This window comes from Pygoscelis adeliae, unplaced genomic scaffold (genome assembly GCF_000699105.1).
Source record: "Pygoscelis adeliae isolate BGI_AS28 unplaced genomic scaffold, ASM69910v1 Scaffold157, whole genome shotgun sequence".
Lineage (NCBI taxonomy): Eukaryota > Metazoa > Chordata > Aves > Sphenisciformes > Spheniscidae > Pygoscelis > Pygoscelis adeliae.
The window spans coordinates 295,248-312,779 of NW_008825107.1; the positions used below are offsets into that span (position 1 = coordinate 295,248).

Here is a 17,532-nt window from a genome sequence, read left to right on the forward strand (position 1 = left end):
TTTTGCACTATTTTCCTACTCTTCCCAGGCTAACAAGTTTTTACTATTTCCATGCTTTAAGAGAACCAACCTTCTGGTGAGCTGTCTCTATCAGTGCAGGCTTCCTTGCCAGCCGGTGTCCTGTGCAGAGAGGTTCGGGGGAAGATGAAACTAAAACTTTCTCACTCTTGGAGGCTTTTATTGGTAGCCAGCAGTGAGCAAGTATAATGGTGGGAGGTAACTGGAGGGGGAGGTCAGGAGCTGTGCCCTGTTTGTATGACTACAGGCTTAACACAGATGCAGAGCACAACCTTTTTTTTTTTTTTCTTTTCCCAGAAATAAATCATAGACTGCTATTCATCTTTTTAAAAAATGGTTGCGTGTATATCGTCTTATTCCCATAACTCTGTGTACATGTGGTTGTTTTGGGGAGAACAGCTCTGAATCATGTGCATTCATTGGGATAGACATTTTTCTAACATTTTTCCCCAAAGAAAAAGCATACTTCTCGGACCCCAGACCAGGCTAAATGAAGAGCACCTCAGGGTGCTTCACTCTGAGCTTTTCCCTTTCCTCAAGGAAAAGGCTTTGGACAAAGGGGTTGTGCAGATCTGCTTGCTTTCACAACCAGGCTTGGGCGACGGCAGGTGGGCAGCGTGGTGGCAAAAGGGGGCAGTGGCAGGGGCTCCTGGGTGGCCGAAATGTCCCTGTGGCACCCAGAACAGCCCCTGCCCCAGCCTGCTGATGCAGGGGGCAAAACAGGATGCTCTCAGTCAAAGCCAGCAACAGCTAAACCCACCTGCATCAGCGGATGGCTCCCTGTGGGTCAGCACCCTGTGCCATGACACTGTGATGGGGGGAAGCCCCAGCCCCAGCTGAACTCCTCCACCTTCATTCAGCCCCATATACAGAGGCAGCAGGACACGATGGTACCTTTGCTTTTAATCCTCTCCTCCATCTGCAGCAAGTGTGCTCCCTGCTCCTTCTTAGGGATGCATTTGGGTTTTCATTTCTGAATTAGTAAATACACCCCACGTGAAGGCTTTCTGTAAAAATTAGTCTGAGTCCCTAAGTGCCTGTCACAAGGCACATAGCCCAGCTATTGTAAAATTAACTGAGTTCTTACACGCATCTGTTTCCCTCTATGTGATACTAATATTTACTATTTCTTCATTAACATGCCCCAAATATTTAACTGCTCATGCCCTGTGCAAGTCACTGAAAGTTTTGGATGCACTTCCACATTTCGTAGAGAAGCTGTGACACCAGAACAGCAGTTTTTGTTTCCCAGCACGATGTACAGAATGTGCAGAGAGCAGAGAGTGGGTCTGAGCAGCTGCTTGCCCAGGAGCAACGCAAGTTCAAAGCATCCCACGTGAAGTGTTGGTGGTGTGTTCCCCTTCTCTCTTGCCATCGACAAGAACAGGGGAAGGAGAAGTTTGGGTTAAACTGCAACTTACCAGCTTTGCCAGGATTTATGGTGCATTAAGTGGAGCCTTTTACCAATAGTGCTGCTGAGATAAGAATGAACTGTGCCCAGAAGTGCTCCCCTTGGCTTTCAACAAGCCCCAAAGTTTAACTGCGGCCGTCCCTGCTTTATGACAGGGCTGCCTGGCTGACCCTTGGCTGGATTGTACACTTTTTTTTTTTCAAAAACATTGCAAGAAGCTGCGGGAACTGAAGTTTGCAAAAAGTTGTAGTTGAGCAGATGCTTTCTAGAAGAGGAGATACCTGACATCCCACCAGCTGGCTAGACTAGGCTCATGCAAAATGCCAGCTAGCCTAGGAGTCTGCTGGGGAGGGAGGGAAATGGGAAGCTGAAATGCATGGTTGGTATGGGAGGTAACACATTAAAAAAAAAGCTCATCAGGCGAAGCTGAGAGGGAACGTCCACACAGAGATGTGGCTAGGAAGCTCAGAGAGGCAGTGGTTGTGGGGCTGTGGCAGGGCTGCCTAGGGAAGGTGAGGGTCAGCAACAGCTTTCCGTCCTGGCCCCTTTCGTGTGGGAGCAGTCGCTGGACTGCAAGCTGCTGGAACCCCTTGTGCCACAGACACCCAAACACAAGGTCCAGCACACAGCGGGGAGCTCACGGCTGGGGCCAAGGGCTGCTGCAGCAGCTCACAGCCACAGCCTGTCAGACCCAAAGGAAAGTAGTAGAAGTGGTTTCACACCCATCTGCAGTCGCATGCTAGCTTGGGCAAAGGTTTGTCACAAGATGCGTCACGCAGCCTGGCTGAACTTCTGCTTCCTGCACTCGTCGTCTGTTATTTCTCACCGTCCTTTCAACGGTGCCACTCTTCCTCTGGGTCACCGAGATTTACAGGACAAAGCCCTCTGGGAATCAAACTTCATCTCAGGAGCTCACGAGGTAAAAAACAACTAAGGTAAAAATCAACAATCAGATCAACCCCCTTGTAACAGACTAGTCCAACTTGTTAATTTTGTAATCTGCTACTTCGTTAATTCCCTAACTTACAAATTAACTGACTCGCACCCACACACAAGCAGAAGCGCTCCAGAGGGTGCAAGTGCAGGTCTTCCTGTCCCCATCCCCATCCGCACATGGTGGTGGGAAGCAGAAGAACCTCAGCAGTCCGGCTGCTCTTGGGCCAGCTCCAGAGGCTTTTTTGGGTAAGGTGGTCTGCGTCTACCTTCCAGCTTGGACGTGTGCTCTGTGCCATTTCTACGGCCTCCCAAGAGTTTTATCCCAAGCTGCCAGCTGCTGCCACCACACTGCAGGGGACGATGGACCTTACCTTCTCCTGTCCCTTGTGTTCAGCTTACATGATGCCCTTGCTTTAACCTGACAGCGCTGCTCGCAGCATACATGAGGAGCAGCACGTTAGCCCAACACCTAAGCAGGACCTGGGTGAACAGCCACACGTGATGCATCACAAAGTTAATTCAACATTAACCAAGGTATTGGCAGAATGACATCCAACACACTTTGCAACAGAATTTGACATGCGACAAGTACTTTTTAAATTTATTAATGTTACTTAGTAGAATAAGTTGTACTGTTGATTAAAAAGGGCCTTTACTACTTAATAACAAAGATGCTTTTTAAGACAGATGGGAGAAGGCAATCTGAGAGAGAGTTGGACTGGGAGAGATGATGTGCAAGAGGGGGAAGCTGTGCAGCTCCGCAACTGCTGCGTGCTCGTGACCACAAGTCCTCTTCAGAGGAGAGCTTTGCTCACTTTCAGTTCAATGGCAGTCTCGTTTCTCCCCTCCATGTGCATGTGATGCCTCTCGTATATGACCGGATTTCTTCTGTGTGATTTCATCCACCCAGCACCCAACACGCTCACCCCAATAGCCTCTCATGGTAGCTCCCTATGTGTTTAACCTCCAGTTTTCTGAAGTACCTTCTGACTTACCTTGGTGTAAATAGCACTAAGCAGCTCAAACTCTTGAAGGCAACTTTTTGGTCCCCCCCCAGCATTGCCCCCGATTTCTTGAACAAGGTCTGGAGACAGCAGATACAACAGTCGCCACCTTTGCACCCGTTCCATGGCAGATGTCTTCCTTGTACGGCTGTCCCAAGATCTCAGAGGACCCCTGACAGCACAGCAGCTCACGACTGGGCTGAGAGACACGGGAAGGAGTAAGAGGACACTCTCCCCATTCTACCCAGCGTACGAGAAAAAACAGGTGACTGGTCCCTGGGTTGCGCTGGCAGCAGGCCAGCTGTGGGGAGCACCCTCGCCAGATGAAGACCCAACAAGGGATGAACCTGCAGGTGCCAGAGCCCTGCTTGGGGTTGAGCAACCGGGCCTTTATCACCTGTCACCTGGGAGAGGACGTATGCACTGCAACACCAGACCGTCAGCCTCTCCTTTACCCCGCTGAGAGCCACCTCAGCCCCATCTGCTTCACAGACAACCTGCGCTTACTCAGCCTTGGCTTTCTGCCCTCGGTCTTCGCCCCAAGCAGGAACAAGACAGGAGACCTCCCAGCCCCTCCATCTGAAAGATATGGTCAGTGCGACACCCCTTCCAGTGACCTGTCAAGTCTTCCATTTAGTGCATTACTGCATCCACTGTGTGGTGTCATTGTCAGAGATGGAGTGAGGCTGCACTTCACTCCTTAAGAGAGAAGCAACAATACACTTTATTGATACAAAACAGTGAGTTAACAAAGTTCAATGGTAAATGTGACAGTGGTTTAACAAGATTCGATGGCAAGGTATGCTTAGATTATTTACTGCATAGAGGACAGGGTCAGACAAAACTGTCAGGGAGACCCTCTCGTTGAGTCATGAGGTTCAGAAAAGGACCCCCTTGCTTTCTAAACTCCTTCTCAGAGAGGAGTCTAGGTGAAGCTGGATCCAATCCTAGTCCCAGACTTGGTCAACAGTTTATGTCTAAAGGATTATATATGCACAATTAATCCTTTATATCACTTAGCTAAGATTTCAAAGTTTAGCATGCTATTAGTCACTTACTGAGGATCTGTTGCAGCAAGGAATCTCTCAACCTTGAGGAGTAACCTTGAGAGGCGTCCCTACTCAAGGGGAGATCCCGCTGTGCAGCCTGCTGCTGTGCAGGAGAGCTCAACAGGCCCTGGGCTGTCCGCTATTTATAGAGTAACATGATTGACTTACAGTCGTACTTGTGTACCAGCACGACATTTGGGGCCCTGGTTCAGACAGCCCTTGGCTACTGTGTTGCCGTCCGTCCCCGAAGTCCAGCATAAGCTGGATGCAGCCATCACAACCCCCACTGGTGGTCACTGCTTACGTGGGGAGGGGGCGAGCACACCGCCACAGTCATGCACACAGAAGTGGAGGGGAAAAAAAAAGCATCATGCCAACACTAAGCAAATAAATTCTTTAAGGTCCCTTCGAACCAATGCTTAAATAAAGCACAACAGTAATGCAGGTATTGCCAAAAAAACCCCATTATGGTGTACATAAAATCTGTGCTTTCCTTCATTTTTCTCTCAAGTACTTTTATTTCCATTTATCTATTTCCTGAAAAAGTGGTTAATAGCATGACAGCATTTGGGGGAAAATAAGCTCTGATGAAGCTTGAAAATCTGTTTTACAAATATTTGGCCATGCTACAGCATGACAGCCAACACAAAATGCACATAGGTCTTTCTATTAGGCAGCCACCTAATGCTGTTGAAGTTTCTCCACAAAACAGTCCCCTCAGGCTATGCATGTGCTCTTCCCTGTAGGGTTAACTTGGAGATAAAATTATTTCCCTTCAATATACTTTTCATTCAGAGCTGATCAATACTTTGATGCCAGTCCAGGAAAAAAAACAAGGTGCTGTGGAATGGGCATGCAGTTGCTTTCCCTCCCCACCCTCACAGCTTGTTAACAGGCTTGGTTCTGCTTTTTATGCAGTTGAAGCAACATATTTTATATCAGATATTTCTCCTCATTACTCTACCTGTCATAGCCAAGCAGCTCTGCAATTTGGAGGAATTGTGTTCCGCTGGTGTAAACATTCGGGGGTGGGTTTTGTCTTTTTTTTTTTTCATTAGGGCAGAGACTTCCGCTCACTCTTCCAGAAATTAAAGCTGTATTTTTAAAAGTTTTGAACTTAGCATTTGAACACTGTTTTTTGTTGTTGGTTTTGTTTTGTTTTTTTTAATTGTATTAGACTCTTCCTGCTTAGCTCAGACAAAACCACGTGTGTACAACTGCCTGGCTGGGGGTAGGAGGGTGGTGTTTTTTAAATACCACCATCCAGGAAGTGCTGTAAAACCAATGAGGGTTTTTACAATTTCCTTTGGAATTCTGGTACTGTATCTAGCACACACTGTGTTAAAATTTGCTCTGGCCTTTTGCCTCGGTCACAAACTACAGGGAGGCATTGCAGGAAAGTTGCTTCTCCAGTATGCCAGGAGCCTTCAGCTAGTACCGAAACTTCGCATTATCCATGACCGGTTAACATCCACATTTTTTCCTGTCAGCTTTGTTTTGAAGCTTAAATGGATCTTCTCTCCTGGTATTTGCACTGTGATGTGTTTAGAAACAAATTAATGGCCCTTTCCCGGCTTTCACCAAAAGGAAAAAACAAAGAAGCGCCCACAAAATACATTCTCCCACTTCTGTTTACCACACCAGTCCTCATCACAACGGTTGTGCTTTCAGCGTCTTCCTTGAATACTGGCTAACCACAACGCCGTGCTGGTACAGGTGACGAGTTACCTTAATTTTCAGCCGGCTTTTTAGTGACTTCAGCCCACAGGATGCTCTGATCTTTCCACACGCTGACCCACCTTTCTGACTTTGAGTCGAGCTCCCTTTGTGTTCCCACGTCACGCTACCAGTAGCTGGTGATATGCCTGACCTCCTGACGGGGTGACCCCTGCAGCCGGACTGCCTTCCAGCCACACTGGCTGTCCCATGCCCATGCTGTTTGCACACCACAGTTCCTGAGCTAGGTACGAGCAGCGTACCTGAAATTAGAGGGAGGGAAAAATCTGATCCCCTTGCATTAACAAGACCGTATTTACCAAGAAATACACGAATTGCAAAATCCAGGCACAATTCCTCTTGGATAACCCTATGGCTGAGTCCCTCCCCCTGGCAAAGATGAGTGTGAAAGCTCCCATGTGCCACTGGCCCAAGCGGGCTTCTGAGTCAAAGATCCAGCCCCACCACGAAGGGCTGCCGATGCCTTGGCAACCCCTCCTCATATCCCCGCAGGAACTAGCACCCCTGCGTACCTACGGCTACTCCTGAACAAAGAGCTGGTGCTGCTTTGGTACACCTTTCTACAAAGTACAATGGGAGCATACAAAGGAAAGCGTTTGTGTTGGTTAGAGAGTTTTCTGTTTTGCTGAGGAAGTGCCAGTGTTTCACATTTGCCTTTGCAAGGCACATTTGACCTTCCTGCTGCCTCCAAAAGCATTTGTTATCTCAATGTCCTGTGGAGGAACATTTCGAAAAGGAAGGGGAGGAGAAATGCAACATTTGATACTGGAGGAGAAACTTCTAGAGGACACTGTTTATTTGTGCAAAAGCACGCTAGCTAATAATGAAGCTGCTGCTTAGAGATAGGTGTATTTGAGAATTGTTTAACAGACTGTATCTAAATACAGCAGAGAGTGTCTTCGTGAAGATTTGGTACGCAATAGCCTGGGAATGGAAGAAGAGAAGATACGCACATATACCTGCCAGCAGATACAAACAGGGCTTTAGCCAGGAAGTAGTTCAGCCTTTGTCTCTCTTGCACTTAAAAAGTTATTTCTTATTTCTGTGTATTAATCATAAAATGCTCATGCAAATAACACTCTTGGTATTACAGCCTAGAACCTAAACCTTTCTTCATTTTTCAGGCAACGAACCTAAAATACAGCTATGGCTTATCTTTGTAAAAAGCATTTCGAGATGAATTTGGAACCCCCCCACAGAAAACATGCAATGATTTTCAAGTTTAGGACACGAGGGCTGTTTTGAAACTTGAATTTTTACTCTATTTAGCTACACCTTCTTCTTCCGCTCATTACAAGACAGACACTTGCTTGTGACCAGTTGTCATTGGACAAAGGACACCAGTAGGTTCAAAGGAACTACAAAATGTGAGCTCCTCCCCAATCTAAGCTACTTAAAGACACTTAATATGTTAAAAACGGATGAATAACTTTTGCCACAACCTCTCTAAGGTAATATTACAAGTATTAAGAAACTGATCCATACAAATTACATCGTAAGACTTTTTTATTAGTAGTAAATGCCTTATAACCAAAGTTCAACACGAAGTTGGATGCATCCAATGCTCCCTCTACAAAATGCAACTTTGTCACAGAATTGTTCAGAAACTTATTATTCTTCATTTTTAAACTGCTTTTCTTCAACTAAACACTTCCTCCACCCCAAAATTATAAACCCTATTTAAGAACAATTTCTGTGTAAGGACCAAGGAGGCCCTAAAAGCAGTTACGCTTCCTAACATTTTCATGTATTTCTATCTTATATGCAGTCAGGCTGAAAAATCTGCTCTAATTTGCTCAAAATATATTTGACATCACTTGTTTAAATAGTAAAAGAAAAAACAACTTTACAAGGTGTACATTAAAAACAGTAAGTGTTCAGAACCCACAGAAGTCTGTTCCAGCTCCAGACAGGATCTTCTGTGACCAAAGCCATCGACTCATTATATGCTTTCTCATTTCCCTGCAACAGGAACTTCTTCGCCTGTGCAGCATCATCGGTAATGCAAAACTACAGTTAGCAAACCCTGAACGCATGGCTCTGGACTGCAATGTCTCTCAGACGTATTGGTTTAAATAACCTTAAAATATGATACCCATCCTCAGAGCTAGAGCAGTACGCAGCCTTATTTTTGGTGTGACTGCATGCACAGTTGTGCCCCACCACTCAAGGAGCAGAGCAGACATCAGGAAAGGTTGTTGGAATACCATAATGAGTTTGGCAACCAAACGCTCTGCATCACTGAACCACAGCCCCACGTGCAGGCATATGCAAAGCCACCTGTGGAGAAAAGCGCGCTTGCATTGCCTGCCAGCATGTAACCCGAGACAAACTCCACTGTATCATTTTCCCAGAACAGGCATGTCCGTTGCTCCTTCCACAGAAATTAATTCCAGAACGCACCACGCAAGCTCTTTAACACCATGAGTCAAAGAAAAGCGTTAACTACCATGCAAATCACGTAACTGAGAGAGCATAAACCCGTTGAAAACATGAATGGTTTGGAGCAGTGTAATTGTTAGCCTGCAGTTGCTATTTTTATTGTTTATAGGCAGCCTCCTATAAACAAGTTCTCCCTGTAAGACTACAAATAAAACCAGTAGGCATAAGTCAAAATGAATAGAATTAAAAAATAAAAAAAATGAGGATCACTTTGCATGATGAATTCGTAGCTCAGGGTCAACCACCAGTCACGCACACTTGGCAATAGCTCAGGGCTGCTCTGTTTTTAAGTCAGTAGTCTGTGTTCAAATCATTCTTGATGAACGAGCTCAGCTCACTCTAGGCAGGCAACTTTGCAGAAGCCTGTTCTTTTCACATGAAGAGGAACCACTGCCAGCAATCTCAGCAAGAGCAAAAGGTGATTTAAAATACTTCTCTATTGACTTCTTATTCTGGACCTGACACACTCGCAGAGTCCTGGCTGCTTCTAGGCATCTCAGGATAAAAATTGTTATTGCAATTCTTTCATGCAACAAGCTCCAACTTCAAACTGAAAATTATTCAAGTAATAAATAAGAACACCAAACATGTCCAGCCAGATTTTATTTACATCCTGAAATTACTTTGCATTTTCCAATGTGCTGTCACTAAGAGACATCTGTTGCATATAAAATCTTGGGCTCACAGTCTTGAGAGCTTGACAGAAGTTTGGTTGTACTACACAGGACCAACAGAGCAGCTTCACTTGTTGAAGCTTCTATGGAGGTTGAAGTCATTTAAGGATAATCAAAATTCACATTGTAGGATAATCTCATTTGCACATTTTTAGAAACAAGAATGGTTTCACCAGCTTTATAAACAGAATAAAGCAGCTATAGTTATGTTAAATGTGTTTTCCTTCTTACAGTACTTACATTTTAGCTGGACTAAAATATCAGTGTTTATAGTAATTTCAACTACTTGTTTTCTAAAGGCTCTTCTACATTTTTAGAGTCTTTTCGTTTCCACAGATTTCCAAGCACAATCCCTATGAAGAGCAGAACTCCTACGGAACGATTTGAAGCAAATTTCTTCCAACAGTCTTCAGGTTTGTCTATGTCCAAAGTGTAAATCTGCAAAAGCACAGTAGAACATTCTAGCATCATTATTCCACAGACTCATACATATTTGACACATCACAAAAAGACACAAAAAGGTCTGTAACTTCAAAAACTGAACCTCAAATTCTGAAGTCTACCCTTGCCTCTACAAGAAACAGAAATACTCTGCTTACAAAGGATTTTTAGCATAACTGGCATCTATGTTTACTTGACAGATTTATTCAACATACAGCAGAAAAGTCAAGAATCACATATGAACACGATTCCTGGACCCTCTCAATGAAAGACCGTATGAACAGCCTGGATACTGGTGTGTCTGGTTTGATATTTTAAAATGTAAAAATATCTGGGCATGTGTCCTGGTTTTGGCAGGGATAGAGTTAATTTCCTTCCTAGTAGCTGGTACAGTGCTGTGTTTTAGATTTAGGGTGAGAACAATGTTGATAACACACCCATGTTTTAGTTGTTGCCAGGTAGTGCTTACACTAGTCAAGGACTTTTCAGTTTCCCATGCTCTACTGACTGAGAAGGCTGCAGGTGCACAAGAAGCTGGGAGGGGGCACGGCCAGGACAGCTGACCCAAACTGGCCAAAGGAATATTCCATACCATGTGACATCATGCTCAGTATATAAAGCTGGGGGAAGAAGAAGGAAGGGGGGGACGTTTGGAGTGATGGCGTTTGTCTTCCCAAGTAACCATTACGCGTGATGGAGCCCTGCTTTCCTGGAGATGGCTGAACACCTGCCTGCCCATGGGAAGTAGTGAATGAATTCCTTGTTTTGCTTTGCTTGCGTGCGCGGCTTTTGCTTTACCTATTAAACTGTTTTTATCTCAACCCACGAGTTTTCTCACTTTTACCCTTCCGATTCTCTCCCCCATCCCACCATGGGGGAGTGAGCGAGCGGCTGGGTGGTGCTCAGTTGCCGGCTGAGGTTAAACCACGGCAGCATGTAAATAAGTCTTTTTGAGATTTTCCTTGGTAGGTAGCCACCTAATTCTTCAATGGGAACTTTAAATAAAAATAACCCCCCCCAAACCTGCCTGCACTTTTAAATCTCTGCTGCAAGGTGTTGCTCCGTGTTTCAGTAGAGACAAGGCACTGGAGAGCCAGCAGTGAACCAAGCTAACTGGAATGCACAGGAAGGTGCCCGGCCCTGCCTAGCCACACAGGGCTGGTTTAGTCCAGTCGCTCTTAGCCATGCCCATTCAACCCTCTTGCAAAGAAGAACCAGGACAACCTGCAACAACAGCTAGAAGCAAGGCTTGCCCAGCTTGGCAGCTGTCTGCTGTGAGTCACAACTATGGATAATAAAAACCACACAGTGCAGCAAGAGCAAAGTTACTGAAAAACATTCCTGGAAACAAAACTTGGTGCAAAAGTCTTTAGAAGGATGACAAGAGGAAATGTTAAGCAGAACAAGTGAAAGAATTAACAGAGAAGTACCCCCCAAAACCTCAAACCTTGCAATTCAGCCTCTGAAGAAGTCAAAACAGCAAGTATCTGATTAAAAGAAGGGAAACCTTCCCTGGGAAACCTGTTCCTCTGCTATTTGCAGTTGTAAAGAGGCAACAGGGCTGGGTTCTGATCAAATAATCTGAAACGTTGTCCACAAGCTTCTAAAACGTGGTGTTATCAACACTCTTGAAAACCTCTCAGCCCCTCAAGCATAGGGAACTGAAAACACTGAAATGACAAATAAAACCCAAAAGCAGCCAAGCCACGAGATATACCATCAGAAATGCAAAGCAAATAAAATATGTTATTTTTCTACCAGTGAACTTCTTGCGTGGGATAGAAATTCGACATCTTCATGACCCAAATTCCTCTGTCTCAGGCACAAATTCAATGAATTAAGGAAAATCTACCTGCGGCTTACTAAATGCGCCTTACTCAGCTTTCTAAACACAGTTAGTTAAGCACACATTCAGAAATATTGAACAAGAAGATAAGCATGAGAATTTTTAGGCAGAACTAATATTAAAATAACCACTCAAAAAGAAGCTACTCTGTGGTACGCAGAACAATGCTGCTTTTGTGACTTTGACAATCTACACAACCGTTGTGCACTCTTCACCACTTACATTCAATAGGTCTGCATTCTCACATATAAGAACCCTCCCTGCAGGAAAGTAATTTCTATTTGTGCCAAAACTACAGTGTAAGGCCTCTCTGATAATTCAAACTGTAAATGATTATGCAGCGGAACGTAGTATTCTTTCCCTCATAGATTTCCAACCACAATTGCTATGAAAAGCAGTGGCTGACAAGTACCAGACTACATCACCACAAGAATTCTCTTACTCAGAGGTATGTTTAATATCCATCACCTGCATCAGCTCCCCCCATTAAAGTGTAACCTAAGTCTAATATGCTTTAAAAAGTTTCATGATAACCACAAACTTAACTTCTCAGACTGTTGACGGTTTTACTACTTGCAACGCACAAACCTCATTCCTATCGCTCGCCTATCAAGACCAGCAATTAATTTTCATATAGACTGACTTGTCACTACAAGACTGTGCAATGCAGTTGTTAGGATTCAGAAAGAACAGGGTAACAAGATCCTATCTGCTTCTTTTACTGACAAAGCTAATTTCTTTCTTTCTGTTATTCATTAAAATTTCTAAACTAATACAACTACAAGACTGAACTGGATTGTTCTCTGCTATAAAAAGAACTGTGAATTAGAACTGACAATTACCATAAAATTATAGTAGTAACATCTGCTACAGGTGGTAGTGAACAAGCCAGAGAAAATTTTGTTATACTGTCAGATCCCAGATGAAGCTCTAGACCACAGTACAGAATAATTATTTAGATGTAGAATTAACCATCTCTGAGAGACAGAACATGCAACATTCATTTTCATATAGCTACTGTACAGCATGTTATTAAAAAAAGAGCCTGCATGTGTCCTTGATACTGTAGACCATATAATCTTTTAAAGTAAGTGAACGATCATAATATACATCAATTGCAGTCTCAGAGCATATGCGCCAGACATAGCAAGAGCTGTATCAGAACAGTAAAAACTGCACAATCTTGAGGATATTGAGGTGGATCTAGCTGCAGCTGCTACTGGAAGCGAGAAGAAAACCGTTCCCTTGAGATCACAGCTTAACGCGAGGCAGTTCTTTTGGTTAGGAACATATTGAAAACCAATGCTCTACAGTCTGTGGACCACTGGAAGTCTCTTCAAACAAAAGGTCTGCAAAAGGTACTTAAGAGAAGCAAGCAAGCTTATTGTCAGAAGACTTCAGTTCTCTTTCCAGGAATTGGTTTTTTTTAGGTAGTCGGCGAATTGATGGGGGTTGAAAAGCACTCTGATTTCTTATCAAGAACTTCCACATGGAAAAAGTATAAATAAATCCATCAAACCTGCTGCGCTAGGTGAGCCCCTATGGCAGCCACCGCTGAGTAATACGGGAATGTCTGGTTACAATTTATTCCTGCCACACACAAACTCAGGAGCATTGCAAGGCTGAAGCCACTGAGCCACTGCTTCGTATCCTCCTTGAACTGTAACGCTGTTGACTTCACACCAATAATGATGTCGTCCCTCTTATCCTAGAAGAAAGGATGAATTAGCAAAAAACCCACAATCCAACTGCCACTTCATAAGGAAAATAAAAAGGGGGGCCTTGCTTAAGTTTCCAACGCTTATTAGGAACCCAATTTAAGTGCATTTGTAGGTCCCTGCATTAAAATTTAAATTAGAAGGTTGGTCCTTAGAGTCGCTTTAGCAGCCAAGAGCTAATACCAACGTCAAAGTTATTTACACAATGCAAATGCATAAGCACACAAAGCACATTTTACCTCCAGCTTTCTACCTGATATGTAAAACATTTACAAACAGCAATAAAGGTCCAAGGGCTGGGGTTTTATTGGTGGTGTTTTAGCTCAGCTGAGGGTGAAGAACTGCAACAGATTAGTACTGCTCTTTGAGAACAAAGTTGTAAATTAAACACACAAACATACACAGCTATCCAAAATTTCCCACTGTTACTCTACCTGATGTGCGTAAATGGTATCGTATACCAGCGTCCACATTACTCCAGCTAAGTACAAGGGCAAACACACAGACCACTCGCATGACCCTTTGATGGCAGACCAGCCAAGAAGAGCTCCCCAATTAAATGTAAATCCTAAAAACATAAAGAGAGTAAATAAAAGAAAAAAAGTTACAAGATTGCCAGGAGCAATCTAAATTACATGTATAGAATTAAGTATTTGTTCAAGTGCACAAAAAGCTGCTGATATGATAAACAATACTGGCATCTCTATTTTTCTACCATTTATTTTCAGTCAGGTAATAAATACAAGTAATTTGACATTAAGTACTCTGGACATACGAGGAGAAATATGTATATCCACACATTTTTCCCCAATTTAAATTTGACTTCACTAGCATAGGGAAACATTTGCACAGAACCATTCCAGTGTACTCAAACAACGGGTCTAAAGTTAAAACAAATGTCAGTATAACCAAAGTTGTCAGTATAACTGACTGCAAAAGAGTGCACAGCAGCCAACTATGGTACTTCAAGGCCAAAAATGACAATTTTGGTTGAAAAAGCTGAAGGCAGCTGGAATGTGAAGGCCAAGATACAAAGATATGTTTTAGTAGCTCAACGTGAAATACAAGCACCATCAGTTTCTGCACAGGAGTTATTTTAGAGGCTGAAGACTGAAATGCAGGACAAATCCATGTTTAAGAAAGGTTTCGAGATAACCCCGAAACTAAAGCTGATTCTCAAATGACAAATATTTATTTTCTCCCTCCCTTTCTCCCTCCCCTCACCCTGTCAAAATAAGGAGCTGATTTTTAACAAAAAAACCCAAACCCAAACATCAGCTCTTGTAGGTGTTATAAATTGTTTAAGAAGCTTCTGGCACAGCAGAACTTTGTCTATAAGGTATTTTTAATATAAAGTTATAAAAAAAAGAGATTGCTGAAGTTCAATTACTAATTTGTAAAACACCCCAAAAACTACACCTGAAGAAAAAAATAGTAAAAATATTTCCAGCTCACCCAAAACTAACTGTGGCCAATATGTTATTCTCTTCATCAGAGGGTAGGTGATCACAAGAGACAAAGAGGCTGCTCCCAGAACGATACTGTAAAAATCATAGAATCATTGAATAGTTTGGGTTGGAAGGGTCCTCTAAAGGTCATCTTGTCAAACCCCCCTGCTGTGGGCAGGGACGTCTTCAACTAGATCAGGTTGCTCAGAGCCCCGTCCAACCTGACCTGGAATGTTTCCAGGGATGGAAACTCTTGGTAAAAGTACCAAGAGGTTTATTGTTTGCCAGTCTGAAGATGACAAGATATAGTGGAGCATTACAGGAGCTGTACATAGTACTGAACTAATTCTTTTACTTTCAAATACAATTCCATGACTAATAACCTCCTCCCTCTGCCCCCAGCATCTTTTCTGCTGAAAATCTCTGTGCTTAACTCTGGACCTGGAACGAAATTTTAAAAAACAAAAGATAACTTATACGTCACCTATAGTAATTCAGACACATAAGCACACAAAGTGCCAAGCTAAGCTGTCCCCCAAGAAAAATGAAGGAGTGAAAAGTGGAGATATCTCCAGCTGCCAGGGGCCTACTTGCTGTCCTCACAACCTAAAAATGGAAAGAATAATGTTAATACGAAATCCAACATAACACATTCTAATGTATCTTAAAACTAAAAGTCACGCCATTGGTACATAAGCAGAAAAATAAACAGAAGCAGGTCACAGAATGTATGAGATGGGGTTCCTTCAACGATACAAACCTAGCATATCATCACAGACACGAGCTGTATTTCTAAGCAGCAGCGCTTATCATAGAAGCATGCAAGCTTTAAAAACTACAGCAGAAATAGCGTGCCACTTGTGTGCAATGAGGCTGATTAGAAACACTGTAGACATCTTGTATATGAACTTTATTAACTTAGGAAAAAAATAATCAGACTTAAAAAGTTGTGAGCTAACTATCCCACTTTCGAGCAGCACTTCTGTGCTTACATGCTTTAAAGCGATTGCCATGTAAAATATTGTAAAGATGCAGGGCTCCTCTAGCACACATAACCATTGTTAATAACAGTGAAAGGACAATTACTTTAATCCTAGTCGGGATACAATGGAGTTTAGAAACTCTGTCTGGAACAAGAAATCATGCAAGGCAAACCAAAGGAAGAAACAAATATCAGAAAAAAGTTAAACTGAAATGTATGGTGAGTTACTTGCCAAAGGTGACCATTGCGAAAAAAAAACCCCAAACCCAGACAAAAGTTTTGCATGTTGATGAAAGTGGTGTAAAGTCTATTCAAAGAGGTTCATAAGCCAACTTTTTACAGAATACTATGTATGTATAAAGTGTTCTGCATATGCTTTAATAATGTGAATTTAAATTAACTCTTTGTTTGCTCTTCCCCCCCCCCCCCCAATCGGGTTATGTTAAACGTCAAATACCACTTTTGCAGTTTAAACATGCACTTAACATATTTGTGACCAATTCCACTGCACATCGTAACCAAACATGGGATGTTTCATTTAAAGAAAAGGAAAGAAAACATTTACCAAATAATCAGTAACATAAAATCTAAAAACCCAAACCACCATCACCAACACAAGTCAACATCCTGCTAGTGACTCAGCCTCTATCGCACTTGTTTTGAAGGTATCTTTTCAAGGTATGTAATAAAGAGCTGCGATGGGAATTTTTAAAACTTTACATCTAACCACATCACATTAATGCACAAATGAATTTATTATATTGAAAATTCCATCTTACTAATCACACACCCCACCCTGTCAAATATTTTTAGTATTATCTAGTTGTTAATAACCTCCGAACCCTAAACCATCCCAAGCTGCCACAAAACTTGTACTGATTCATTGCCTTCCCAACAGCACAAATACAACAATGCTGTAAGAAGAACTTCACATATCGGATTGGCTCATTATCTTGCCTCTTGCCAGCACCGAAACCCAAAACCAGAGGAACAATATAGGAACAGAAAACAGGACAAGCAGTGACACATCACCAGGCTACTCCCCTCCAAGCCAGCAACTGCGCACATTTCAACATCTGACACTGGGCACTGCCTTTGGCTTATTGTCCTCTTCTGAACAAAAGGGAGATGAAAAATACAACATAATAGAAGAGGATTAGCTAAAAGTTGGGCATGATACTCTTAACAGCCATTCTCATGAAGAAATTAACAATACTCAAGGAAACCCTGCTCCTGAAAATTAAAAAAAAAAAAAAAAAAAAAGTGGTTCTTGGGTAGATCGTAACTAGCAAGTGTAGCAAAAAAGTGTTATTTTGTTCTGTCATGCAAAACAAAGTTGAAAAATAAGCTTGTTCAAGTACTACCTACAGCTGACAACACCGCATATTTTATTTTACGCAGAGGTAAGTACTCTAGAAGACTTATTACAGTCCTAGACAGAGAAATGTTGTACAAAATAAAATGATTTCCACTATTCTAGGAGGAAACGCGGACAAATTAATGGCACGCATCTCAGATAGAAACACAGAGGAATTTCTGAACCTGGAGCCCTACGCCTGCACTCGGCAAGGAATCAGTGGTGATGCTGGAAATGAGCAGACATGTACTTGGTTAATTAACCAGCAATTCACTTCCCTAGGTCTTTGCAAGCCCACGGGGGTTTCGCCACCTTTTTGTCATAGTCACGATCCCACATGTCATTGATCGTGCAGCCGGCTCCGCGCATGAGCACCGCTCCGACGCCGAACAGGGACAGCACGCGCCAGTCCGGGAGGCAGCCCGGCTCGGCCGCCAGGCCGATGCTCCAGGTGCACGGCAGGTACAGC

At 43.1% G+C, this 17,532-nt stretch overlaps 2 protein-coding genes across 3 annotated transcripts in view; both read right to left on the reverse strand.

Annotated features, from left to right (window-relative positions):
• The window catches only part of LOC103919895 (placenta-specific gene 8 protein-like), a 3,623-nt gene extending 3,471 nt beyond the window's left edge, over positions 1–152 (reverse strand). For both annotated transcript variants that reach the window (XM_009327486.1, XM_009327485.1), the window contains exon 1: positions 71–152. The gene's annotated coding sequence lies outside the window, so the exon portion shown is untranslated. The remainder of the gene's footprint in view (positions 1–70) is intronic.
• A 9,031-nt stretch (positions 153–9,183) lies between these two features.
• Positions 9,184–17,531, reverse strand: COQ2 (coenzyme Q2 4-hydroxybenzoate polyprenyltransferase; the record flags this gene model as incomplete). The annotated part of the gene is made up of 6 exons (XM_009327503.1): positions 9,184–9,709; positions 13,078–13,266; positions 13,711–13,844; positions 14,732–14,817; positions 15,209–15,330; positions 17,376–17,531. Coding segments are annotated over 6 exons (843 nt in total), but the record flags the coding sequence as incomplete, so codon positions are not given.
• Between the last annotated feature and the right edge of the window lies 1 nt (position 17,532).